At 52.2% G+C, this 27,856-nt stretch overlaps 1 protein-coding gene across 1 annotated transcript; it reads left to right on the plus strand.

Moving 5' to 3' along the window:
- The first annotated feature begins 283 nt into the window (after window positions 1-283).
- On the plus strand, window positions 284-27,830 carry GTF3C5 (general transcription factor IIIC subunit 5). Its single transcript, XM_008005826.3, has 11 exons — window positions 284-716; window positions 10,371-10,590; window positions 12,046-12,244; window positions 19,855-20,050; window positions 21,135-21,239; window positions 22,928-23,042; window positions 23,503-23,583; window positions 23,804-23,901; window positions 25,141-25,223; window positions 26,093-26,235; window positions 27,140-27,830. Exons 1-11 carry the CDS (start codon window positions 537-539, stop codon window positions 27,304-27,306), a joined length of 1,587 nt encoding a protein of 528 aa, XP_008004017.2. The 5' UTR covers window positions 284-536; the 3' UTR covers window positions 27,307-27,830.
- Window positions 27,831-27,856: the final 26 nt, after the last annotated feature.

The raw sequence follows: 27,856 nt of genomic DNA on the forward strand, positions 1-27,856 counted from the left end.
GGAAATCAATTCTCACCCAGGACCCTTTCCCACCCAAGCAGGCGGGTCGGATGTCTGCCTCTGGCCCGCCCCCGAGCTGTCATTGGGTGGAATAACCAGAAGAGGGCAGGGACGTGGTCAAACTCTAGTTCTTTATTGGTTGAAACGTATGGAACTGGAGGAGAAGGTGGCACCTAGCTTCCTCCGGACTTCTCATTGGCTAAGAAAAAAACTCGCTCGGCCCTCGGACTCTCATTGGCTGAAGTCGAGGGAGGGTGGTGTTTTATTATCCTCCGGGTCCCACGCTGGCTAGTAGGAGAGACTGGTGCTTGCCACGCCCCGTCGGCTAACCCGCTTCATTTTAAATAAAAAGTCGAAGAGACGGCGGTCGTTTCCCCGAAGCCATGGGGCCGCCCATGGGCCCTGTGCTCCCCGGAGGCCCTGCAGTCTTGCTGAGCCCGGGGAGTTAGGGTGTCGCGAGCGGTGAGGGAGCCCGGAACGATTCCTTCGCGGAACCATTGAGGCGAGGCCTCTGGGAGCACTTTGTGGGACGGACCATGGCGGGCCCAGCCAGACGCGCAGGGATGGCGGCGGAGGCGGCCGATCTGGGACTGGGGGCTGCTGTCCCCGTGGAGCTGCGCCGGGAGCGACGCATGGTGTGCGTGGAGTACCCGGGCGTGGTGCGTGATGTGGCTAAGATGCTACCGACTCTGGGCGGCGAGGAAGGCGTCTCCCGGGTAAGGGGCTGGGAATGTCCGTGTTGGAATAAGAGCTCGGAGTCGCAAAGAAAACGAGCACTCAAAGGATTTCTCAGCAAGGGAAATTTAGCAAATTTATCCAGAAGGGTGCTGCTTGCTCTTATGGCGGCTGCCAGAGCTAACTGCACAAAGGAGGGAAAGGTTTTTGGTTTGTTTGTTTTTAGACAGAGTTTCGCTCTTGTTGCCCAGACTGGAGTGCAGTGGCGCGATCTGGGCTCACTGCAAGCTCCGCCTCTCGGGTTCCAGCGATTCTCCTGCCTCAGCCTCCCGAGTAGCTGGGAGTAGCTGGGATTACAGGCGCACGCCACCGCACCCTGCTAATTGTGTGTTTTTAGTAGAGAGGGGGTTTCACCATGTGAAGGGGTGGCCTGCCCCTCCACACCTGTGGGCGTTTCTTGTTAGGTGGAACGAGAGACTTGAGGAAAGAAATGAGACACAGAGACAAAGTATAGAGAAAGAACAAGTGGGCCCAGGGGACCGCGCTCAGCATACAGAGGACCCACGCTGGCACCGGTCTCTGAGTTCCCTCAGTATTTATTGATCATTATCTTTACCATCTTAGAAGAAGGGAGGTGTAGGCCGGGCGCGGTGGCTCAAGCCTGTAATCCCAGCACTTTGGGAGGCCGAGACGGGCGGATCATGAGGTCAGGAGATCGAGACTATCCTGGCTAACCCGGTGAAACCCCATCTCTACTAAAAAATACAAAAAACTAGCCGGGCGAGGTGGCGGGCGCCTGTAGTCCCAGCTACTTGGGAGGCTGAGGCAGGAGAATGGCGTAAACCCGGGAGGAGGAGCTTGCAGTGAGCTGAGATCGGGCCACTGCACTCCAGCCTGGGTGACAGAGCGAGACTCTGTCTCAAAAAAAAAAAAAAAAAAAAAAGAAGAAGAAGGGAGGTGGCAGAATAATAGGATTCTTGTAGGGAGAAGGTCAGCAGTAAGACATATGAGTAAAGAGCTCTGTGAGCTGAATAAGTTTAAGGAAAAGTGCTGTGCCTTGATATGTATATGCAAACATCTCCATAAACCTTTCTAGTGCTTAAAGAGCAGCATTGCCGCTAGCACATCCCACCTTCAGCCCTAAGGCGGTTTTCTCATTTCTCAGTAAATAGAACATACAATCGGGTTTTACACCTGGATGTTCCATTGCCCAGGGACGGGCAGGAGACAGATGCTTTTCTCTATCTCAACTGCCAAGAGGCCTTCTTTCCTCTTATACTAGTCCTCAGCACAGACCCTTCATGGGTATCAGGCTGGGGGACAATCAGGTCTTTCCCTTGCCACGAGGCCATATTTCAGACTATCACATGGGGAGAAACCTTGGACGATACCTAACTTTCCTAGGCAGAGGTCCCTGCGACTTTCTGCAGTGTATGTGTCCCTGGGTACTTGAGATTAAGAGAATGGTGATGACTTTTAACCAGCAAGCTGCCTTCAGGCACTTGTTTAACAAAGCGCATCCTGCACAGCCCAAAATCCGGTAAACCTTGAGTCACCACAGCACATGTCTCTTGCAAGGACAGGGTTTCGGGTAGGGTCACAGATTAACAGCATCTCAAATACAGAACAAAATGGAGTCTCTTATGTCTACTTTCTGTATAGACACAGTAACAGTCTGATCTCTCTTTCGTTTCCCCACAACCATGTTGGTCAGGCTTGTTGGAAATAAATTTTGGGCGCCGCAAAGAAGAATCAGTATTCTGGCAAAAAGTTTTCTCAGCAAGGCAAATTTACCTCTGTAGAAGGGTACATCTTGTGGATGAAGCAATGATGAGAGCACACTGACAAGGGAGGGGAAGGGGTTCTTATCCCTTATGCAGCTAGTCTCTACTGCTGTGTCTTTCCCATATTGGCTAGGGTTGGACCGCACAGTCTAAGCTAATTCCCGTTGGCTATTTCAAAGAGGGCAGGGACATAGGCCTGAGTGGCGGGGTGAGTAGTTTCAGTGGGAAGGATGGTTACAGAGCGGGTAACGAAGGATGACTAAGGACAGAGCAGGTGATAAGAGACTAGGAAGGGGCTGTTTACTGAATCTAGAGGCAAGGAGGTATAAAGAACAAGGAGTTAAACTTCAATTTATTATATTTATTATTTATATTAAATATATAAGTATCTATTTTTGTGTGTGTGTGTGTGTGTGTGTGTGTGTGTATGTATATATATATATTTTTTTTTTTTGAGACAGAGTCTTGCTCTGTTGCCCAGGCTTGAGTGCAGTGGCGTGATCCCGGCTCACTCCACCTCCCGGGTTCGTGCCATTCTCCTGCCTCAGCTTCCCAAGTAGCTGGGACTACAGGCGCCCGCCACCATGCCTGGCTAATTTTTTGTGTTTTTAGCAGAGACGGGGTTTCACTGTGTTAGCCAGGGTGGTTTCGATCTCCTGACCTCGTGATCTGCCTGCCTTGGCCTCCCAAAGTACTGGGATTACAGGCATGATCCACCGTGCCCAGCCGGAGTTAAACTTTAAAATGGAGAACAAAGAACAGGGAAGCTGAACATACTGACATATTGATTCTTTGAAATGGAACTCATAACTCATTGTATTTGTTAATTTTCCCCCTCTTGAATTTAAAGGAAGGTAACAGGCTAAAATCTTTGGAGAGGAATTTACTGTATCCTACAGGCTGGTCTCGAACTCCTGAGCGCAGGTGATCCACTGGTCTCCGCCTCCCAAAGTGCTGGGATTATAGGCGTGAACCACTGTGCCAGGCCTGGAAGGGGTTTTCATCCCTAACCAGTCAGTCCCTGTTTTTGTGACCTGTCCCTACTGGTTGGAGTTGGACCACCCAATCTAAGCTGATCTCGATTGGCTATTTCAAATAGAACCGTGGTATGGGTTACAGTGGCAGGATGAGCGATTTCAGTGGGAAGAATAGTTTGGGCGGGAAGGGCAGTTAAACGGAGCGGGGAACTAAGGGCAAGGAGGCACAAAGAACAAGGAAGTTAGGCTTTGAAGATGGAGAACAAAGAACAAAGGAGTTGAACAAGCTGAACCTTTGAAGAAGAATTCAGTGTATCTAACAGTTTCCCCCTCTTGATTTTCATAATTCTTTCTCTTCAGACCTTTTCAGCATGTCTTGACTTTGCTGTTCTCCTTGGTTTTCTAAAAGCAGAAGTTTGTCTGAATAAGGTGGGGGGAAATTGGAGGTTTTAGTGAGAGCTGTCTCAGTAAGTCTTTGTATTAACCCTCGGGCACAGGGTATGATACAGCATCCTACGAGAATAAACATGCTTATTACAATGGCAAGGGAGGTAAGGATCGAGGACATAAGTCCTTTCAACCTGCCGAACCATCTTCCCATTAGATCAGTGAAGGGATCGTTTATCCCAGAATTTTAAGCTAGCTCATTGGATAAAGCAGTAAGACCTTGCAGTGCCTTTGTTATGATTCCGTCAGGAGCAGTATTATTAGGGATAAAAATACAGCTTGGGTTCCAGTCATGACACAAACCACACTCCTCTCTGCTAGTATCATTTCTAATGCTATTCTATTTTCCCAAGCCATTTGACTGGTGTGTCCTAGTTGTTCAGCTATTCCTTTGATAGCATCCCTAGTATAATTAACAAATTGTTACTGGTTGTAATAGATGTAATTTATCCAGTCTACATTTTTATTTATAGTTAACCACCAGAAAAACATAGACTCAGATCGTACAGCTATTCGATTACGAGCCTTAAATTCATCAGGTACCCCTCGGGGAACTCCAATGGCATCTATATAAACATGAGGGTCAAAGGAACCATGGGGGACATCTCTTACTCTACAGTGCCTTGTTTTTACTTCTTCTGGTTGATGAAATGCCAGAGTGAAAGGGATGTCCAGTTGGATCAGAGCACAAGTGCCACTCCAGTTACTTGGCAGAGTATCCAGTAATGGTCCACCACAATGCCACCATACATCCGCTCAGGATGACTAAGGGCAGACTCATGGGTAAGCTCTTGGAAGGGCTTAAGCTCACTGCATCCCGTTGGATCTCCAAGGAATGCCAAATTTTCCATCACAAGAGACACAAAGGAAAATTGGCATTGGGAGACGGAAGCTGGATAGCCTTTGGGGGCTGACCCGCAGGGTGTTGAACTTAAGGGAATGGCAGAGAGAGAGCTCGGCACGATTTGTCACCCCAGGCTGTGGGGTCCTGGAAAAGAGCTAGCTAAGCCCATGCCCGCTCGGCTGGAGGACCATCCAAGAGGAAAGGGGACAATCTGGACCTCTGGTCTACCGTGTGCACAAGCATAACAATTGCTTTTGTTTAAAGTGCAGACGAAATATTTAATCCATTCTATCCAGGCATCTGCATCTCCGTACCCTGTTTCAGTTGCTAGAGTTTGCTTTAGGTCTCTTACTTCTACAACTGCTACTTTGGCTGGGTCGTCCTGGAGATGGGAGGGGAACGCTGGACCTGATATGTTTGGGGAGAGCGTTGGGTCCCATATGTTCCTTGGACCCTGGGTCTGGATTTCTTCATTGTTTTTAACTGCCGATGGTCCAGCCAACCTTAGAGAGAGGGTTCCTATGGGATCCCGCCCTGTAACATCTGCTCCTAACCCATACCCTCCAAATACAGAGGGTTCTTGGGCCATTGTTTGGGGATTATCTGTAATTAGCAATAAGGGGTTACACTTCAGTGGCTTACAATTTGGTGGAGTGGAACCATGGATAAGTTGGAGTTTTTGTTAAGAGTTTCCACGGCTTATTTAAAGGAGGGGGGTTGGCTGTCCACCCCCCATATTAAGTGGTCCACCAAACATTTGCCCAGTCACCACAGGGGCCCTTTAAGGCTCCATACTTACACGTGTTTGACTCTGCGATATGGACATAGATACTTACCTACATTGGATAGCTGCCTTTGAGCTTGTTCGTAGCTGCACGGGATAACTGAACAGGCATCAAACTGAAGGGTCAAGGGATAGTTAGCCTGAATCACACTGATGACAAGATGACCTTCTGTTGGAAAGAAAAGGAAAAATAAACAAGTGATTATTAAGCCCTTTTTAGGGTTAGTTAGTTTGGTAGGGGTGGGTCCTGGGGTGACAGCCCATTTTTCCCTGTCTGTGGAAGTTACTCCTTTCACCCACGTGTAGTGTGCCCATCCCTTTTCAGCCATTCGGATCGCTGTTTCAGTAGTTAAGAGTACCAGATAAGGCCCTTCCCAAGCTGGTTCAAGTTTTCCCTCCTTCCAGCTTTTGATGAGAATGTGATCCCTAGGCTGATACTGGTGTGCTGGAAACTCTAGGGGTGGCGTCTGTGCTAAGAGGACTTTAGTCCTGCTAGAGGATAGACCAAGTTTATAGTTTTTGAGAAACTGATCTTTTGTTTCAAACGTAGCAATGTCAGCAGTGGAGTGTAGATAAGGCAACCCATATAGCATTTCATAAGGTGATAAGCCAACATCTTTCCGAGGGGCAGTTCGGATTCTTAACACGGCAATGGGAAAGCATTTAGTCCATGGCAACCGAGTCTCTAAGACTAATTTGGTTAAGTGGCTCTTCAGAGTTTGGTTCATTCTCCATCTTCCTGATGAAGGTGGGTGCCAGGAAGTATGGTATTCCAATGCTATGTCTAGTACTTGGGCTAGTTTCTTGATGACATGTGCAGTGAAATGAGTCTCATTATCTGAATCAATATTTTCTATTAATCTCTTAAACCTGGGTATAATATTCTCAGTCAGTGCTTTAACTACATTATTAGCAGTTGCACTTGCAAAGGGAATAGGTTCCATCCAGTGCGTAAAGTGATCTGCTATCACTAATAAGTACTTCAGGCAACCGATTGGGGGCATGTCGGTGTAATCAATTTGGACACTTTGGAATGGTCTTAACCCTGGACTCCTTTCCCCAAGGGGTGGTTTTCTTAGGGTCTGCTTATTAGTCTTTTTGCATGTTAGACAACTATCTGTAACTTGTCTTGCCAGAGTATAGATTCCTATACATCCTTAAACCCTGAGAACTGCGTCACACACGGCTTAGGTCCCCAGTGAGTTCTTTGATGCAGCTGAGATAAGACTTCTCTCATGAGGGTTTGGATAACAATTCTCTTTGGTCTGATAATACCCGTTTCCCTTCAGGATTCTCTTTGGCCCCTGTTTTTATTAAATTCTCTTTTTTCAGTTGAAGAGAAGATGGGAACTGCAGTCTGGGGAGGAAGACAAGGGGTTAGGTGAAAAGTGAGCGTTTCAGAGGAAATGGTGGCTTGTTTGGCTCTTTGATCTGCCAGGTTATTCCCTCTACTTTCACAAGAAGGAATTTTCTGGTGTCCTGGGACATGGACAGTAGCTATTTCTTCTGGCAGCTGGAGGTTGCCTAATACTTGGGTGATTAATTCCTTGTGGACAAGGTCTTGGCCTTTGCTATTAATGAGACCTCGTTGGGTCCAAATTTTTCCAAATGTATGAGCTACCCTGAAGGTGTACTTGGAATCAGAATAAGTAGTTCCTTCTTGGTTTTGCAAGTGCTTTAAGGCTTGATTCATTGCAAACAATTCACATGTTTGGGCTTACCAATGATTGGGCGGCCTTCCTGACTCTCCTTCTGCAAGGTCTTCCCCATAGACTGCTGAATATCCATTATGTCTTTTTCCTTCAGTTACCCCGGAAGAGCCATCTATAAGTAAGTGCTGCTCTGTTTTGAAAGGGGTCTCCCTTACATCGGGCCTGAATCTAAACATTCATGCTCAGGTCCTTTTAGATTTGGATTCCCTGTTAGAAAACCTTGTGGGTTAAGTGAATTACAGAGGTTGGTGTTAAATCATCTCTCTCACAGGATGACTTCATACTTTAAAGTGTTTGAGTCAGTGAGCCGTCTCCCTGCTTTCTGGTTTAAGATAGTTCTAACATGATGAGGCGCGCTCACAACTAAATTTCCCCCAAAGATCAGCTTTCTGCTTTCTTCAGTTAACAAAGTGGTAGCCGCGATGGATTGGATACGTTCAAGCCATCCACAGGTTGCTGGATCTAAAACTTTCAACAGCAAGGCCACAGGTTGCCAGTGACCCCCATGTTCTTGAGTAAGTACCCCTAAAGCTACCCCCTTGTTTAATGAAAAGGTGAGATGGCTTTTCTAGGGAAAGCAGGGTTAGGACAGGGCAGTTATGAGCAGATGTTTTAGTTCTTCAACCTAGTGGATTTCTTCAGAGGTCCACAGAAGAGGGCCAGGCTTTTCTTAGGCAAGCTTTAGGTATAAAGGTTTTGTGTTTAGGGTGTTTGAGTCAATCCGTAAGCGGCAATATCCAGCCAATCCTAGGAATTATTCTGAGTTCCTGCTTAGTTTTAGGCAAAGGTAAGGACACAATCCCTTCAGCTCGTTCAGGCCCTATCCTTCGTTCGCCCTTACTTATCAAGTGTCCTAGGTATTTAATTTCTGGCTCTATGAATTGAAGCTCTTTCCCTTTGAAACCCTTAACCCTTTTGCTTGCAAATGGTTAAGGAGGTGGACGGACAGGGCAGCTCTCTGTTCTATAGCTTTACCAGATACCAGCAGGTCATCAACGTATTGGAGCAGGCATATGCGTTTTGGGGTAGAAATTTGTTCTAGAACTTGTTCTAGGATCTGACCAAAGAGGTTAGGGGAGTCTGTGAAGCCTTGGGGGAGAACTGTCCATCGATACTGTTGCTTCCGTCCAGAATGGAGATCTTCCCATTCGAAAGCAAAAATGTCTCGGCTGTCCTTAGCCAAGGGGCATGCCCAAAAAGCATCCTTTATATATATGATGATAAACCACTGATGGTCACGTGGAATTTTGCTGAGGAGGGTGTAAGGATTAGGGACAACAGGGTGAGTATTCTGGAATATCTAGTCGATGGCCCAGAGGTTTTGCGTTAGTCGGTATGACCCATCTGACTTTCTTACAGGCAGTATTGGGATAAGGGGACATTACAGGGTTCAAGGAGCCCGTCCCTAATGAGACTTTCAATGATAGGTTTTAGGCCTATTCTTTTTTTTTTTTTTGAGATGGTCGCCCAGGCTGGAGTGCAGTGGTGCGATCTCGGCTCACTGTAAAGTCCGCCTCCCGGGTTCACACCATTCTCCTGCCTCAGCCTCCTGAGTAGCTGAGACTACAAGCGCCCGCCACCACGCCCGGCTAATTTTTTTGTATTTTCAGTGGAGACGGGGTTTCACTGTGTTAGCCAGGATGGTCTCGATCTCCTGACCTTGTGATCCGCCCGCCTTGGCCTCCCAAAGTGCTGGGATTACAGGCGTGAGCCACCGCCCCCAGCTGCTTCTTTTATATTATTCACTTGATTTATGGCTTTGACAGAATCCTTCCTCTCGCTAACCTCAGGGATCATGTGTACCCAGCGACAGCGTGAGCACTTTGGGAAGGGACCTTCATTACCCATTCAGTCTCCTCATGTTTCTTGAGCACCTCCCTGTGCCAGGCCTACGCTTGGGTTCATTCCCACCCCATCAGGACTCAGAGGTGTATGTTTCATGAGGAGGAGATTCCTGAGGACAAAGTCGTCTTCATTCTCTCCCTAGGTAGTTCCTGATCACGTCCTAAGGGCCAGACCCTGTGCTGGGTGTTGGGAGCCAGCTCACCAGCACGCAGGTGAACTCATCCCTATTCACATTGTTGGTGCTCTCATATGCACACATCCGATGCTCACTGTGACCCAGCATCGGGCAAGTATTCATTCAGATGGAAGTGGCACATGTTGAATGTCTACCATGAGTTAGGCACCAGGCACTGTGCTTTATTCATATTGAACCATAACAGTCCTATGACATAGATGCTCTTCTTGGGGTTTTTAAGGAGAGGGACCCAAAAGGGTGTTGGTATTCAGTCTCATATGCTTGGAAAGCTAGAGGTAACAGCAAGTCAGAGCCCAAATGCTTGTTACGGATTGATTTAATCTCATTTGGACCTCGAAACATTTGCATATGAGACTGAATACCAAGACCCTTTATGGTGGATAATTGTCAGAGTAGGTAGCCCTAGACAAGCCACTCCACCCTGCACCAAGCCTGAGTTCCCTCCAAGATAAGGGTGATAGTACCTCCCCTCAAGTGTGGCCAGAAGGACAACCTGATGCCCCACGCTGAGCAGGCACTTGATGGGTGATGGCATTTACTTAATTGGCACTTGTCATCTCCAACTTCACAACTTTTTTTTTTTTTTTTTTTTTTGAGACGGAATCTCACTCTGTCGCCCAGGCTGGAGTGCAGTGGCCGGATCTCAGCTCACTGCAAGCTCCGCCTCCCAGGTTTACACCATTCTCTTGCCTCAGCCTCCCGAGTAGCTGGGACTACAGGCGCCCGCCACCTCGCCTGGCTAGTTTTTGTATTTTTTAGTAGAGACGGGGTTTCACTGGTTTAGCCAGGATGGTCTTGATCTCCTGACCTCGTGATCCGCCCGTCTCGGCCTCCCAAAGTGCTGGGATTACAGGCTTGAGCCACCGCGCCCGGCCAACTTCACAACTTCTTAGAAGGAAGAAGACGATTCTCATTTTCTCCACTAGATAAAAACTAAGATACATGGGTTTAAAAAATGAGCCTTTTGGAATTAAGAGTCCAGAATGAAACGTGAGCCTTCTGGCTCTTCCTGGATCACTGTCAGACTTTTTCTGAGAGAGGAGCAGCTTCTCACTGGCTGCTTGGCTTGTCACTGCTTCACTCTGTCTCCTTTGGCCTTGCCACAGATCTACGCGGACCCCACCAAAAGGCTGGAGCTGTACTTCCGGCCCAAGGACCCATACTGCCACCCAGTGTGCGCCAACCGCTTCAGTACCAGCAGCCTGCTGCTCCGCATCAGGAAGAGAACAAGGCGGCAGAAAGGGGTGCTGGGCACTGAGGCCCACTCCGAGGTCACATTTGACATGGAGATCCTTGGCATCATCTCCACCATTTACAAATTTCAGGGTAACTGAAATCTGTTCTTGCAATGTCTGGTTATTTCAGGGCCGGCCATCCCAGCTGCCTGCAGGGGCCGTGTGGGTCATCTGCATCAGTGAAGGGGGCCAGGATATGCCCAGGCAGGAGGGCAGGGGCTGTGGGGACACAGCAGGTCACAGGCGCCATCCGGGAGGCAGCCTTTCTTCCCTCCAGCCAGCGCTTCCCTAGAGACTGCGGGCTCATTGCTGCCAATCGTCAGCATTGTTAAGCTAGAAATCTCCTAACGTTTAATGAAACCATTGTATAGAACCAAATAAAACTGGTCAGTAGACCTCCTCCACTCTTTCCCCCACCTCAGTGTTTTGAACCTTCTCTTGGTCTCGGCGGCTGTTGGTCTTGCCCACCTAGCTGCCGAAGCCCCTTAAGACCTCCTGCTCCTTTGAACTCTCAGCAGGTTGAACGTCCCTCGTGGAGCCCTCAATCAGGTTTGCCACCTACAAGGAACCCCAGGGAGGAAGCAATAAGGCAAGGGAGGGAGACGGGAGTGAGAAAGACACAGACTCTGGCATCGTGCCTGCCTGAGCCCTGCCAGTTTCTTTGGGAGGTGGCTTGGCTTCCCTGAGCCTCAGTTTCCTTCTCTGTGCAGTGCGGGCTGCAGAGCCTGCTCCTTAGGCCCTTGTGAAGATTCCGGGAGGCAGTGCCCATGAATGGGCCAGTCTCTGGACCACAGGAGGTGCCTGGCATATTACTAACAAGCCTTAGAGATGGCTGAGTTACAGCTGCAGGTCTGGGCAGAATCTGAAGAGTATAAACATTGAGAAGGGAAAAGAGGACTAGAAAGAGAAAAGAGGGGAAGAAGAAAGTGAAATGAAGGAGAAGTAGGACCTGGGGTCCCATGGGTTGGGCATTTTCAGTGGCAGTCATTCTGGTGGCTCATGGCATTCACCAAAGAGGGCTGTTCTTTCTGGGACAAGGTTTCCCAAGTGATTCATAAAACATTACACCTTGTATTTTTTATCGAATTGAACCAGCACCTTGCTGCTCAGTGTGTGTCTCTGAACTGGCAGCATCAGCCTCACCTGGCAGCTTGGTAGAAATGCGCCATGTCAGAACCTGCATTTAGCAAGATCCCGGGTGATTCATGTGCATGTTATTAGGTTGGTGCGAAGGTAATTGCAGTTTTTACAGTTAAAAGTAACATACGTCTAAGAAGCACTGACCTGGACTCCATCCTCACCTGTCATGTAGCTACCCACCTCCCCAAAATAATTTTTATGTGAGTGACTTAGACTGCATCGAGCCAACTTTGCAGAAGCATTTGGGAAGGGTGTGTTTTCCTGCCACCCTCACCCTACAGCCTCCACCCTAAGGCCCACTCAGCACCTCCCTAAGCAGACACAGGTGTCGGTGTGTGGCAGCCGCCCATTCCCAGACAGGTATCCCTGGACTCATTGTCTGCCATCTGCCCACCTTTCTTTCTAGGGATGTCTGACTTCCAGTACTTGGCCGTGCATACGGAAGCAGGCGGCAAGCATACGTCAATGTATGACAAGGTGCTCATGCTCCGGCCCGAGAAGGAGGCCTTTTTCCACCAGGAGCTGCCGCTTTACATCCCGCCGCCTATCTTCTCCCGGCTGGACGCTCCGGTGGACTACTTCTACCGACCAGAGACCCAGCACCGGTAAGGCCCCTCTCCATGCGGCCTCGGTTCTCCATCCTGAAAATGGGACGGGCTGGGTGCGGAGGCTCACGCACTGTGTGTGGTGGTGTACACCTGTAATTCCAGCTACTCGGGAGGCTGAGGCTGGAGAATCACTTGAACCCAGGAGGCGGAGGTTGTAGTGAGCCAAGATTGTGCCACTGCACTCCAGCCCGGGTGACAGAGTGAGACTCTGTCTCCAAAAAAAAAAAAAGAAATGATAGTAGTACCTGCCCAACAGAGGTATTGGGATTGAATTTAAAAAGTGTGTGCAGTTCTCGGCACAGGGCTGAGTACAGAACAGGGCCTTAGTAAGCAGTGGCCTGTGTGATCACCAGGTTGGCCTCACTCCTGAGGACAGTGCAAAAAACGTGACTGTGGGACATGTGGGTTCTTGCTGAGAAATGTCCTTTGGCTTAATCCCTGGTCAGGGCTGACCAGCTAGTCTCTGGACCTTGCTGTCACTAGTAATGACACTACCTAAGAAACCGCCTGGGAACGTCCCACTCTCTGACCCCAGCTCTTTCCTACCTCCTTTGCTCCCCATAGCCTCACCGTCCCTGTCCCTGGCAGAGATTTCACAGCCTCTTGATCATCTGTCCCTCCCCTGCCCTCCTCTCTTTGCCACACTCACCTGCCAAGCCTCGGTCCCACTTCAGCCCAGCTGTTTACCCTTTCCTGGTCTGCCCTGTGCGGCTGGAGGTCGCTTCAGGGAACCCCTGACCCTGCCCATCGCCCAGTGTCATCCTGCTCAAGGCATCTGTGACTCGACACAGCTCTCGCCTGCTCTGTACTTGGTTATGATCTGTGTCCCCTCCCGAACTTGGTGCCTCTCCTGAGGACAGGCGCTCACTCTCTCTCTCATCAGCAGTGGGTTTCTCCTACATGGAGAGCTATGAAAAGCCACGTGGCCGTGACTCATAGTGCAGCCACCGCCACCTCCTGCCACCCACCACACCTCCCATGTGCACAGCCTGCCCAAGCCCACATGCAGTTCAGATGAAATGAGTGTTGTAACTCAGAAGCTCTCCACATAACTGAAGACCCCTGGGGCTGTTGCAAAGGCAGGCCTGGGCGTTGTCAAATGTTCAAATTGTCAAATGCCACACATTGACATAAAAGAATAGGATTTCCTTTATATAAAATGCAAGATTGACTACTGTGAAAACAAAATGAGGAAAACAAGTTTGAAAATACCCAACTGGGGGCCGGGTGCGGTGGTTCACGCCTGTAATCCCAGCACTTTGGGAGGCCAAGATGGGCGGATCACGAGGTCAGGAGATCGAGACCATCCTGGCTAACACGGTGGAACCCCGTCTCTACTAAAAAATACAAAAAACTAGCCGGGCGAGGTGGTGGGCACCTATAGTCCCAGCTACTTGGGAGGCTGAGGCAGGAGAATGGTGTAAACCCGGGAGGCGGAGCTTGCAGTGAGCTGAGATCGGGCCACTGCACTCCAGCCTGGGTGACAGAGCAAGACTTCATCTCAAAAAAATAAAAAAGAAAATACCCAACTGGGGGCCGGGCGCGGTGGCTCACGCCTGTAATCCCAGCACTTTGGGAGGCCAAGGCGGGCGGATCACGAGGTCAGGAGATTGAGACCATCGTGGCTAACACGGTGAAACCCCGTCTCTACTAAAAATACAAAAAATTAGCCAGGTGTGGTGGCGGGCACCTGTAGTCCCAGCTACTCAGGAGGCTGAGGCAGGAGAATGGCGTGAACCCAGGAGGTAGAGCTTGCAGTGAGCTGAGATCGGGCCACTGCACTCCAGCCTGGGTGACAGAGCGAGACTCCATCTCAAAAAAAAAAAAAAATTACCCAACTGTGGATGAATAACATTGACCAGCCTCACTGCCAGTTATTCCACATCCCTGTGCAGCAGCGCTGTGAGTGCATCTCACCCCAGCCTGGGAGCAATTCCCCAGGGTTCCTGACACCCGCATCGTACACATGAGGAAGCTGAGACGTGGGGTCAGTGCCAGGTCCCGCGGGCAGCACCGCCCCGGTCTCTCCCGCTCTGCAGCCTTTGCTCATGGCCCAGTGCCACGGTGTCCTGATTTGTATGCTCTACTTTCTAAAATTACACACGAAAAGACAACATGAAAAAAAAACTGCATTGTAATGTATGCTCCCCAGAGGCAGCGACTTGGCCTGCTTTGGTCTCTGTCATAGCCCCGGTGCCCAGAACAGAGCCTGGCCAGTGAGAGGGACTCAGCAAGTATCCATGGGCCCCACGCAGATTTAGGGGAGCAAGATTACTGCAAACAGACGAGCAAAATGAAAGGGCCTCTTTTTTTTTTGAAAGGCGAAGTCTTGCTCTGTCCACCCAGGCTGGAGTGCAGTGGCGTGATCTTGTCTCACTGCAACCTCTGCTTTCTGAGTTAAAGCAATTCTCCAGCCTCAGGCTCCTAAGTAGCTGGGACTACAGGCGCTCACCACTATGCCCAGCTTATTTTTGTATTTTTAGTAGAGATGAGGTTTCACCATGTTGGCCAGGCTCGTCTCGAACTCCTGGCTTCCAGTGATCTGCCCACCTCAGCCTCCCAAAGTGCTGGGATTACAGGCGTGAACCACAGCGCCCAGTCTGAAAAGGACTTTGAAAACTGACCCAGAGGTGATGGTGTTTGTTGAAGAATTGTTCCATAGCATGTTTTAAGCTTCCAAAAATGCAGCCCTCAAGACAATGGGCTTGGGCCTAGTGTAGTGGCTCACACCTGTAATTCCAGTGATTTGAGAGGCCAAAGCGGGAGGATCACTTGAGGCCAAAAGTTTGAGACCAGCCTGGGCAATATAGCAAGACTCTGTCTCTACAAAAAAACTGAAAAAGTTAGCTGGGCATGGTGGCGTTCACCTGTATAGCCCTAGGTACTGGGGAGGCTGAAGTGGAAAGATTGGTTGAGCTTTTGAGGATTTTGAGGCTGCAGTGAATATGATCACAGCACTGCACTCCAGCCTGGGTGACAGAGCAAAACCCTGTCTCAAAAAACAAAACAAAAAAATGAATGGACTCTGTGGACTGATGAGACCCATGCTCAGGTGCCTCCCTTGCTCTATGACAAAGGCAGGTGTGAGACCAGATTCTGTGGGATACAAGTAAATGGTGGTATGATAACAGAAGCCTAGAAAAGTCTGGAAGATTTGGGGCTCAGCAGTTTTCTCTGAAGGGGTGGGAGGGCCTTCTCATTCCTCATTACTTATTTCCTTTAACATGTCCTGACTGAGCACCTGTGGTGGCCCAGGGCACTCCCTGGAGCCTGGTGTCCATGGACGACACAGCAGCTGGGGCGCAGTGCAGGGGTGGGGAGCTAGACAGAGCATGATTACATGGCGGGGAGCCTTAAAGGAGGTCATGGGGAGTGGGCTGGGGCTACAGGTAGCAGTGAGGGCCCTCAGAGGAACTGACATCTGGAGCTGAGACAGAGCCAGCCAGGCGAAGATCCAGGGAGAACTTTCCAGACCGGGGGATTGGCGCATGCAAAGGAAGGCTGGGCAGGCTGCTGTGCCCCAGAGCAGGTGACCAGGGAACGGGGGTGGGGAGCGAAGACCAGTGCCTAGGCTTCATCCTTAGGAGAGAGTGTGTTATTCTCTGCCTCCAGAATAGCGTTGCGGAAAGGTTCAAACACACCTCAACGTAGAGAGAATCGAATTGTCTAGTAGCCCTCACATGCCCATCACCAGTGTCCAGTGAACAACATTCGGCCCCTCTCCACTCCCATTGGCACAGTGCTGCCTTCAGAAACAAGCAGCACGGATCTCCACCAGGGAAGACTCGTGTTTCAGACAGACCTGCCATACCAGTCTCCTACCCAACAAAGCTAACAGCACTCCCCCACATCACCCACACCCAGTCCTTGTTCACTTTTTCCTGATTGTCTCAAAAAACTCAGGAGCCAAACCAGGGCCACACACGTTTCTTTTGGTTGCTGTCCCCTAGTCTGTAACATCCCCTACTGCCACCACCCTCTGCTTTTTTCTGATTGTAAGAATAAATTGTACCGGTTAGAAAAAAACAAAACATTGTGGAAATGTATTAACTAAAAAGAATCAAGTCACTTTGCCTCCCTGCAGAAATCTCTTGCATGTAGAATGATATAATTTTCTGTAAATATATTGTACTCACCGTAAGAATTTGAAGCAGGGGGTGACATGATTTTTTTTTTTTTTTTTTTTTGAGATGGAATTTCCCTCTTGTTGTCCAGGCTGGAGTGCAGTGGTGCGATCTCAGCTCACTGCAACCTCTGCATCCTGGGTTCAAGCGATTCTCCTGCCTCAGCCTCCCGAGTAGCTGGGACTACAGGTGTGCCCCACCATGCCCAGCTAATTTTTTATTTTTAGTGGAGACAGGGTTTCACCATGTTGACCAGGCTGGTCTCGAACTCCTGACCTCAGGTGATCCGCCCGCCTCAGCCTCCCAAAGTGCTGGGATTACAGGTGTGAGCCACGACACCCAGCATATTTTTTTAAAGTTACTTATTGGCCAAGCATAGTGGCTCATGCCTGTAATTCCAGCACTTTGAGAGGCTGAGGTGGGAGGATTTCTTGAGGCCAGAAGTTTGAGAACAGCCTGAGCAACATAGTGAGACCCTGTGTCTACAAAAAATTTTAAAAAATTACCTGAGTGTGGTGGCATGTGTTCCTGTCCCCCCAGCTACTCGGGAGGCTGAGATGGGAGGATGGCCTGAGCCTGGGAGGTCAGTGCTGCAGTGAGCTGTGATTGTGCCGCTGCACTCCAGCCTGGGTGACAGAGTGGGACCCTGTTTTAAAAAAAAAAAAAAAAAAAAGTTTGTTTATTTTTTCTTCACCACAAGCAGCATACTCTTGTCAGAAACAAAAATATATAAAAGAAAACAGTGCGGGCACGGTGGCTCACGCCTGTAATCCCAGCACTTTGGGAGTCCGAGGTGGGTGGATCACCTGAGGTCGGGAGTTTGAGACCAGTCTGACCAACATGGAGAAACTTTGTCTCTAATAAAAATACAAAAAATTGGCCGGGCATGGTGGCTCACGCCTGTAATCCCAGCACTTTGGGAGGCAGAGGTGGGCGGATCACGAGGTCAGGAGATTGAGACCATCCTGGCTAACATGGTGAAACCCTGTCTCTACTAAAAATATTAAAAAATTAGCCAGGCGTGGTGGTGGGCACCTGTAGTCCCAGCTACTTGGGAGGCTGAAGCAGGAGAATGGTGTGAACCCAGGAGGCGGAGCTTGCAGTGAGCCAAGATCTCGCCACTGCACTCCAGACTGGGCGACAGAGCGAGACTCCGTCTCAAAAAACAAACAAACAAACAAAACAAAAATGTAAAAAATTAGCCAGGCATGGTGGCGCATACCTGTAATCCCAGCTACTTGGGAGGCTGAGGCAGGAGAATCGCTTGAACCCAGGAGGTGGAAGTTACGGTGGACTGAGATCGGGTCATTGCTCTCCAACCTGGGCAACAAGAGCGAAACTCCATCTCAAAAAACTGAGAACAGCTCTTGTCTGCACTGCCGCCCCTGGCACTAGGTGGCAGCAGCATCCGAGTGTCTGCTCTGCCCTGCGGGCCAGTGGGAAGCTGTTTCAAGCCCCTGGGGTAAAATGAGGGAGGACGGCCAGCTGCCCTCGGGCCCCGAGGCCCCCTTCCTCCCCATGTGGTTTATCGGTTTCCAGCACCTGGAAAGAACCTGCCTTTTCTCCCAGGGCTGCTGTCGATTCTCCTGCCCTGCTGACGTTGCTGGGTGCGTGAGGACTGGCAGGGAGGAGGCCTAGCCACTGCCTCCTTGGCCCCTTCCTGGGGAGACTGAGCTTCCCAGAAACCAGGTGGGCAAACACAAGCTACTGGACTGGCCTGATGGGGTTCTCCTAACTGGAGGATGGTGGGTCCTTCCTGCTCCTCAGGGATTCTCCAAGGTGGTCCTGTTGACTTTGCCATCAGCACCCTTTGACCCCTGCCAGCAGTTCCCCACCTGCTTAGAATCATGGTGACACAGACCACAGCCTGAGGCCGCCCCGGGGAGCGGGCTGGGGGTGCAGCCTTGGTTGCACAGCCTCTCCCTACAGGGTTGGGCACAGAAGGGCTGCTCTTGCAGATGGCCCCCCGGTTTTCCTAGGGGGCATCTTTGAAAACGGGATAGTGCTGACCTGTTTCTAACGCAGCCACTTTAAAAAGAAGGCCCAGACTTGATCCCGTCTTTCTAGGTTTGTTTCACAATGTGAAAGTTACTATTACTCTTTGTAAGTATGCAGATGATATGTACTCATATAGAAAACTAAGGTAAAATGGAAACAAATTTAAAAGGTAGTAATCACCCAAATGGATTCTATGATGTCCAGGACCTACTTTAAAATGTACTTCAAAATAGTGGGTTGGGTGGAGGTTCAGATGAAATGCAATTGACCACGTGGTGATCGTTGTTGAAACTGGTAGCGGGCTCATGGGGGTTCTTGACACCGGCCTCTGCCTGCTTTTGTGTAAGTTTGGTGTCCAACCTTAAAGAGGTAACCACTACAAATATTTTGAGAAATGTCTACCTAAGGGTGTTCTGTGCCAGCACACGGAGATAGTTCTAGAATCTCTGCTTTGTACGTGTGTGTGTGTGTTTTAAGACTGTATTTTTTTAGAGCAATTTTAGACTCAGCAAAATAAGAAGGCACAGCAATTTCTCATATGCCACCTAGCTGCCCCCACATACAGCCTCCCCCATCATCAGCGTCTCAGTAGAGTGGGGCACTTGTTAACAGTGGATCCACCTACGCTGACACATCGTCACCCCGTGTCCGTAGTTGACAGTGGGGTTCCCTCTTGGTGTTGGACATTCTATGTGTTGGGACAAATGGAACCCTTGGCTTTAACCCCTGTGTTTTATGACAATGCCATTTGGTGAAGTCCTTTGTTCATTCACCTACATGTGGTCGAGATGCTTGTGAGCCAAAGAGTCATGCTCTGTTGGGTGGCAGGACAAGTGTGTGATGGGACCTTTGCAGCCAGGCTCCTGGATGGGAGTCCCAGCTCCTTCCCAGGAGCTCTGTCTCTGGGCAAGTTTCCCAGTCCCTGTGGTTTCCGCTGCTGTATTAGAAAATGGCCCTTTCTCTGTATGATTAGTTTTGGCATTAAATAAGTGAATCGCGTGTAAGCAGATGTCAGTGAGTGCAGCTCTTGTCCCTGTTTTGACAGTAGATCGTGTTCTTTCATGCAGCTGTGCTTTGAGTGATTTTACCATTGCCAGCTGCTGGACATTAGACTCTGTCCAGTTTTTCACTGGTTGGACAGTGCTGCACCTGACTCAGTGCACTTGTGGGGCTACCAGCCCCATGACAGGTGCCCTTTCCTGCACTCCAGCCCCTAGGACCCTTTGGGCTTTCCCCAGCTTGAGAGCTGCAGGCCCCGGAGCTTGTCTGAGTTGTCATAGGCAGTTGTGGCCGCATCTCTTCCTCTGTGAATACAGGTTCCTTTAGCAGCCAGCTCTGGGGTCCTTTCCCAGCACAGATGTCCAGGGAGAGGCACACAGTGGCTGCGGGCCTTGCCAGGCTTCTGGGCTCCCTGCCTGGTCTGGTCCGGTGGGTACCTGGGATGGCCTTGGTGCTCCTGTTCTCACCTGTACTCTCTGCCCCCAGGGAAGGCTACAACAACCCCCCAATCTCCGGCGAGAACCTGATTGGCCTGAGCAGGGCCCGGCGCCCCCACAATGCCATCTTTGTCAACTTTGAGGATGAGGAGGTGCCTAAGCAGCCACTGGAGGCTGCAGCCCAGACGTGGAGGAGAGTCTGCACTAACCCCGTGGACCGGAAGGTAGAGGAGGAGCTGAGGAAGGCAAGTCCTGCACTGTGCCCGGCCCCGGGGGCTCCAGCCTCTGTGTTGGCCTCCCGTGTTTACCCAGCTGCTCCCTGTTCCTGGCTGTGGGGTTGGCTGCATCGACCTTTCCCCATTCCTTAGTGCATGGGAACTTCTCACCTTCAGATGTTATGTCTAAAGGCCGTATCGGTATAAGTTTTACATTCCCAAGGGTGAAAATGCTTCCTAGAGTTCTTAAGAAAAATATGTGTGCATTGTTCAATTGTGACCTACACGTGGAGCTCTGGGATCCACTAACTCTTATCCATTCACTCATTGCAGCAAATCCAGTGGGGCTCCTAGTGTGCCAGGCCCAGCACTTTCTTACTGTTAGATCTGGAGCCGTGCTGCCAGGCAGCCCGCCTTCCCCAGGCTTGCAGGTGCCGTGGAGGCCTGCATCCCCGCTGGCATGAGCATCAGGTTCATAGTGAGGCCACTGCCACCTGGAGCCCGGCTCTTCCCTTATACAGTGTGCCTGTGGGAGACCACGTGGATATCTTGTTGATTTCTAGCAGTCACTGGGGCATACTGTCAGTGGCTCCTTATTGCCCTCCAGGCACAGCCCACATTCCTGACCTGAACTGAATTGTGAGGCCCGCTGCCCTGGCCCCTTGGCCCTCTACACTCCAGCCACGCTGACCTTTGCAGTCCTCCCCAGGCCAGGCTGTCCCCTTTAGCTCTGATGATGTCCCACCTCAGGCACCTGTTCTGTAGATTGGGGCAGCATGGGGACCCTGGGGCTCTAGCACGTCCCCCGCCCAAGCCCTGCTCCCTGCTGTGCTGTGGGCTGTATGAAGACAGTGACCATGTCTCTTGTGGTCATTTCAGGGCCCCAGCCCCACAACTGCACTTGGCACAGGTGGGCGTGCAGCCCAGGCTTCTGAGGGACGGGGTGAGAGAGTGAGTGCAGCGGGTCCTAGGGCCACGCCTGTGTGTCCAGCCCCTGTCCTTCACCAGCTCCTCTCTGGAGGGGCCCCAGGGGCCCAGCCCATGTTGGGGAGTTCAGGGCAGAAGGGTGGAAGCTGCTGGTGTTCCTCTCATTGTCTGCCCTTGGCCTCCCCAGCTGTTTGACATCCGTCCCATCTGGTCTCGGAATGCTGTCAAGGCCAACATCAGCGTCCACCCAGACAAGCTCAAGGTCTTGCTTCCCTTCATAGCCTATTACATGGTAGGTGTCAGCTGCCTGCCCACCTGCCTTGGTTCCCAGCCATATGGTCCCTGGTCCCTGCTGTGATGTCTTAGAGCCCCAGTGAGAGCAGGCAACCCCCTATCCTGGCTCCCTGTCCTTCCTGCCCCACCCCCATCCTGGCCCACCCTTCCTACCCACCTGGCCCTCATCCTTCCTGCCCTACCCCCAACCTGGCACCTCCCCTGTCCTTGCACCTCCATCCTTCCTTCCCTTGTGTCCTGGTCCCCCAATCCTAGCATCCCTAAGACAGCTTATTAAAGCCAACTGGAAAAGTTTCAGCTCCCTGAGTCCAGGACACTCTCCATAGCCTGTTGGGCTGCAGAACCCAGCCCCTGACCACAGCAGCCCTGTGTCGTCCTCCACCTGTGTTGAGTGGGGTTCAGTGGGAGGCAGATCCATCTCTGATCTACAAGCATGTAAAGATGGATGTCATTACTGAGGTTCCCAAAGATGCTGGTGGGAAAGGGATCCTCCCTACCGTGAGGCCTCACAGAGCATTAGGGGAGGCCAGCGTAAGACATGACCGCGAGGGTCTGCAACAGGCAGTAGGGCACAGAAAAGACTCATTCCTCCTGCCGTGTCGGACTCTCGGCTCAGGCGCACCACCTGTGCTGCTTGGCATTGGCATTTTATTTTATCTTATTTTTATTTTATTTTATTCTGTTTGTTTATTTTTTTATTTATTTTGAGATGGAGTCTCACTCTGTCTCCCAGGCTGGAGTACAGTGGTGTGATCTCTGCGCACTGCAACCTCCGCTTCTGGGATTCAAGTGATTTTCCTGCCTCAGCCTCCTAAGTAGCCGGGAGTACAGAAGCACGCCACCACGCCCAGCTGATTTTCTTTTTTTGCATTTTTAGTAGAAACGGGTTTTCGCCATGTTGGTCAGGCTGGTCTCGAACTCCTAACCTCAAGTGATCCGCCTGCCTCAGCTTCCCAAAGTGCTGGGATCATAGGCGGGAGCTACTACGCCTGGCTGGCACTGGCTTTTTAGACATAAGCCATTCAAAAGCTCCGTTTGGGGACAGAAGACATCTCATCAATTAGGCCAGTAGTAACACTGGGCACTTAATATGTGCCAGGAACCATGATAAAGGCTCCATGGTGCTATCTCATTTAATCCTCTCCAAAACCATGGGAGGCCAGGCATGATGGCTCATGCCTAGAATCCCAGTACTTTGGGAGGCTGAAGCGGGAGAATTGCTTGCATCCAGGAGTTCAAGACTAGCCTGGGCAACATAGTGAGACCCCATCTCTACAAAAAAATTAAAAATTAGCTGGATGTGGTGGCTCATGCCTGTAGTCCCAGCTACTTGGGAGGCTAAGGTAGGCGGATCACTTGCGCCCAGGAGATTGAGGCTGCAGTGAGCCGTGATTGTGCCACTGCACTCAGCCTGGGCAACAGAGTGAGACCCTCTCTCAGAAAAACAAACAAAAGAACCCACAGGAAAGGGTGCTCCTGTTCCCTCCATCTGACAGGAAGACCAAGGTTTGGAAAGGCCACGTGCCCTCACCAATGTGACAGGGCCTGCACATGGCAGAGCAGGCCTGGGCATCCAGAGCCTTGTCCCCAGCTCCTGAGCTCTTCTTCCTCGGTATAGGCTCTGCCCCACCCAGGGACCTGGGCCTTCACCTCGCCTCACATTATTCCCACCTTCTCTGTCTCCAGATAACAGGCCCCTGGCGCAGCCTATGGATTCGATTTGGGTATGACCCCCGAAAAAACCCCGATGCCAAGATTTACCAAGTCCTTGATTTCCGAATCCGCTGTGGAATGAAACATGGTAAAAACTCCTGAAAGCTTTGCTTCCTGCCTTTCTCTCTCTCTTTCAGTTTCTAGCATTCTCTTTCGTAGTAAGAGTATTTTCATTTGGAGAGAATATAAAAACCTTTTGCTCCCCTTGCTGAGACTCTTGGATGCAGAATGGCATGGAAACGAAAGTCCCAGTTCTGTGCTGGCCCTACCGCTGACCGCCCCGTTTCTGAAACACAGTCCCTCATCGAGTGACCCCACGTGCCCTATGGTCCTGTGACGCAGGCCAGGCACTGGTGAGAGCATCTGTGTCCACCCCGCCTGGGAAGTGCTGGGATGCGTTGGTGACTGCAGTGGCATGCTTGGCAGCCTGGAGTTGCCCTCTCAGGAGCTGGCCCCATGGACCCAAGTCCCATCTCCAGTGTGAAGCCAATGCTGTGTGCCAACCGGCCCTGTGGCCACCCTCCTGACATGCTTGCCCTCGCCTGCAGGTTACGCCCCCAGCGACTTGCCAGTCAAAGCAAAGCGCAGCACCTACAACTACAGCCTCCCCATCACCGTCAAGAAGACACGTAAGTGTGCCAGGCGCCTTTTGTGGGTCACGAGTGATTTGCCAAGGAAGGCGGGGCACCTGGACCCAGATGGGGAGGTAGTTCCTGGGGGTCACTCCAGGGCTCTGCCAGTCATTCCTCCCCCAGGAGAGGGTGGGCAGGCAGGAGGGCAGGGCGTGGTTGGGAGAGATACCTCCTCCCCACCCTGCACATGTCAAGCACTGCTCTTGTCCCCACGCAGCCAGCCAGCTTGTCACCATGCATGACCTGAAGCAGGGCCTGGGCCCATCGGGGACGAGTGGTGCTCGGAAACCAGCCTCCAGCAAGTACAAGCTCAAGGTGGGCGCCCCTGAGCCCCAGGAGTGAGTGGCTCCCAGGGGAGGCCAGGAATAGAGGGGAGGACCTCCCTCTCGGGGCCGGGCACCCTGTAGGTGGGCTGGAGGCGTGTGGTTAGGGCAGCTCTGCCCACCGGGGCCTCAGCACCTTGCCTGCTTTTAGGACAGCCTTCAGACACTGAGAGCAAGAACTCGGTACAAAGCCCCGGGGCTGTGTGTGTTGGGGACATCTGGCAAAGAGGTGGTGACAGGTCTCAGACAGGGAAGCCTGGTGCTGTCCTTCTGAGCTGCATGTGGCTGTCCTTCTCGAGCCCTTTGGGAGCCTGGGCCCCCACTGAGCCACGTGACCACTCCTGGAATGATCGGAATTGGGCACACGCAGGAGGACAGAGCCAGAGCCGGCCTTGTGGGCTGCAGCTGTGGCAGGAGCCTCACCGGCTCACGTTTGTGTCAGTGTGATTGCCTGGCGGGGGTTGGCAGTTTCCAGAGCTGTTCCCACATTCGGGCTCCCACAAGCTGCTCCACAGTCCTGGGGGAGGCTGAGAAGGGGTCGTCCCGCATGGTGGAATCACCTGCCGAGGGAGCAGGCGGCAGAGATGAGTGCAGCAGAGACGGGTGATGTGAGGGACTCGCTTTCCCTGTGTCCGGGGGCCCCTGCCTGCTCCCCAGGTTTTTGAGATCTTTGCTGTCTTCCCTGTGAGGGGTGATCATGCCACAGCCTGTGTGACCTGCCTCCTCGAGGCCTCTCCTGGGAGGCCATTATCCTTACCTCTAGAACTACATGGCTGGGTACGGAAAGGAGAGAGTAAACACTCACTAAGCCCTGCTTTCCTCAGAAGAGATGTCAGGGCAGCCCATAGGGGGACATAGGGTGACAAATTAGCAGCAGTGGGTGAGGGATAAGGTCAGAGTGCAGGAAGGCACAGAGAGCAGAGCCCGGCACAAGGCTAGTGCTGGCCCCATGCCATGTGCGCCATGGCCTGCTGCACAGGCAGACTCACCGTTTCCAGTGGCCCCGGGAGGGCCTGGGTGCTCATCTGCCTCTCCTAGAGCGTCCCGGGGAGGTAGACCTTGTTTTTTCCCCAGCTGCTCCCTGGCCTTCCAGCCTGTCTGCCAACCTGGTCCTGGTGACCAGTCAGCTCCCTGGAGAGACCCCATGGGAGCCTACATGGAGTCTCTAACACTGGCAGCCCCCCCAGGGCTCCGGCTAACCTTCCCTGTCTCTCTCCCCCTTTTTCACCAGGACTCCGTCTACATCTTCCGGGAAGGGGCCCTGCCACCCTATCGGCAGATGTTCTACCAGTTATGCGACTTGAATGTGGAAGAGTACGTATGGGAGGGGCCCTGAGACACTGAGGGGGACCCGTGGGACCCAGAGACCAAAGTGCTCTCTGCAGCTCTTCCACTTCACGTCGGCCTTCATCTCCCGCAAGAACACTCTCCTGTCTGGGAGTTTGGTGCTGCCAAGAGCCCTGGCATGCTGGCGGTCCTCGCAGAGGCAGTGCCCTGTAGAAAGCCGCGGCTCCAAACTGGGCAGAGACAGTTCTTGCTGTTACGTCCTTGCCCCTCTTCCACTGTCCACATGAAGGCCCCACGAGTGGTTCTCAATCCCAGGACCCATCAGACCCCAGAAACCTTTTATCGACTTGTTCTCAGTGATGTTTAAAGAATTGCAGGGGGCTGGGCGCGGTGGCTCACGCCTGGAATCCCAGCACTTTGGGAGGGATCCTTACGAGGTCAGGAGATCGAGACCATCCTGGCTAACACGGTGAAACCCCATCTCTACTAAAAATACAAAAAATTAGCCAGGTGTTGTGGCAGGCGCCTGTAGTCCCAGCTATGTGGGAGGCTGAGGCAGGAGAATGGCGTGAACCCGGGAGGCGGAGCTTGCAGTGAGCCGAGATGGTGCCACTGCACTCCAGCCTGGGTGACAGAGCGAGACTCCGTCTCAAAAAAAAAAAAAAAGAATTGCAGGGAAAGGGAACTGGGATGGGAGGAGATGGAGATAGGAACACATCAAATACATCTTGAAATCTGTTGAAAGCCATGGTTCACCAGAAGCATGTGCAGGGGTACACGGCCAGCTTCATGTGCGTGAGGGGATCCAGGGAGCACACAGGTTTAGGGCCCCAGCTGGGGCCCTCCCGCCTCAGCCTTCCAAAGTGCTGGGATTACAACCCTCTCCCCACCCCCAGGTTGCAGAAGATCATTCACCGCAATGATGGGGCCGAGAATTCCTGCACGGAACGGGATGGTTGGTGCCTCCCCAAGACCAGCGACGAGCTCAGGGACACCATGTCCCTCATGATCCGGCAGACCATCCGCTCCAAGAGGCCTGGTGAGAGCCGCTTGGGGTAAAGGGGGCCCAGGATGCCGGGGGATCCCCTTGGAGACAGAGGTCTCCCTAAGGGGACCCATTCCTGAGAAATGGCACCTAGGTGGCATCATCTTACCCCTGGCCCTGGTGGAGGGGGGCATTGTGAGCCAGAGCCCAGCCCAGGAGCCAGCATCACCCCAGCTGCCCACAGAGGCTTCCTGAGCCGAGGCCCTCGGCGCTGGGGTCTGGGGCAGGAGACAAGCCCAGAGGGGACGGGTGCAGCAGCCCGGCGCTGCCACTGGGGCCTCCACCTGACCCCCTCACACCGGCCCACGTCTTTCAGCCCTGCGTGTGCAGGCTCTGCCTCTGTCTTCTTCCTGTTCTGCGGGGCCCAGCCCCTTCCTGGAACCAGGCAACCCTGGCAGGAGCGAGGGCCAGCTGCAGGGAAAGTGAAGGGGCAGCACCTGCCAGGCAGTGGATCTGACAAGGCTGGGGAGAGTCATAAGAGGCCTCCTCTCTCAGGGGACTCCTCCCAGGCTGGGGGAGGGGGCATCCTGGACCCAGCCATGCCACACAGATCTGACCGAAGCAGGGGTTCTTAATCTTGCTTGGAATCCAGATTCAGCCCCCTTTGGGAATCTAATCAAGAGTGTGGACCCTTTCCCAGAGAAAATGGCGGGTTCACTCTTGAGGGTCCCTGGGCCCTTGAAGCTGCTCATGGCTCCCCTGCTGCAGTATTCCCCTGGGTGCCCGTTAAACTACACCTTCCTGGGGGGTCTCCACCCCATACTTACCCACCAGCTTCTTCAGAGCTCGAGCTCGGACCCTTATAGTAGTAAACAGGCTCCCCAGAGCCTGGTGGCCTTTCTGGGGCCACCCAGCAGCCTGCATGGGACACCCATGGCCTCGTCTCCTCCGGCCCCAGCTCTCTTTTCCAGCTCAGCCAAGGCTGACGGTGGGAAAGGGCAGCTGACGTACGAGTCTGGGGAAGACGAGGAGGAGGACGAGGAGGAGGAAGAGGAGGAGGAGGACTTCAAGCCATCCGACGGCAGTGAGAACGAGATGGAGACAGAGATTCTGGACTACGTGTGACAGGGCCCAAGGCTGGGCCTTCCTGACCCAGCCGGACTGGTGTCCAGCCTAATGAGGGAGCCAGGGCTCCCCATTGCCACCCCCAGTGCCCGGAATGGCCCTAGGAGGACCTCTGAGGAGAGCTGGAGTCCCAGCAGAGGGTGCAGCTGACCCAAGCACTGGCTGTGACGTGCTGCTTGGTGCTGCCTCTGGTCCTGAGGGGTTAGGGACATCCCCAAAGGGTATGCCCTGGCTCTGCCACCCATGAACCAGCCCAGCATCCAGCCAGTGAGTGGGCACCCAATGCCTTTCAGGATGAGACCAGTAAATGCCGGAGGTGGAGCTGGGCAGCTGTGGGGCCCCAGGCCACAGGCCAGTCTTACTTGGCTCTCATGACTATGGCGGTGGAGATAGTGTGGGGAGCCTGGCCCATGGTCTCAGGTTGGCAAGAAGTGCCCTTGGCTCTGGATCCCAACCGTTTGACACAGCTTTGCCCACAGCCAGGCCCCTCTGGAATTGTCCTTATTAAACCAGTGTCCCAAGAAGTCTTGGTTTCTCAGTGTGAATGTTG

This window comes from Chlorocebus sabaeus, chromosome 12 (assembly GCF_047675955.1).
Source record: "Chlorocebus sabaeus isolate Y175 chromosome 12, mChlSab1.0.hap1, whole genome shotgun sequence".
In the NCBI taxonomy this organism is placed as follows: Eukaryota; Metazoa; Chordata; class Mammalia; order Primates; family Cercopithecidae; genus Chlorocebus; species Chlorocebus sabaeus.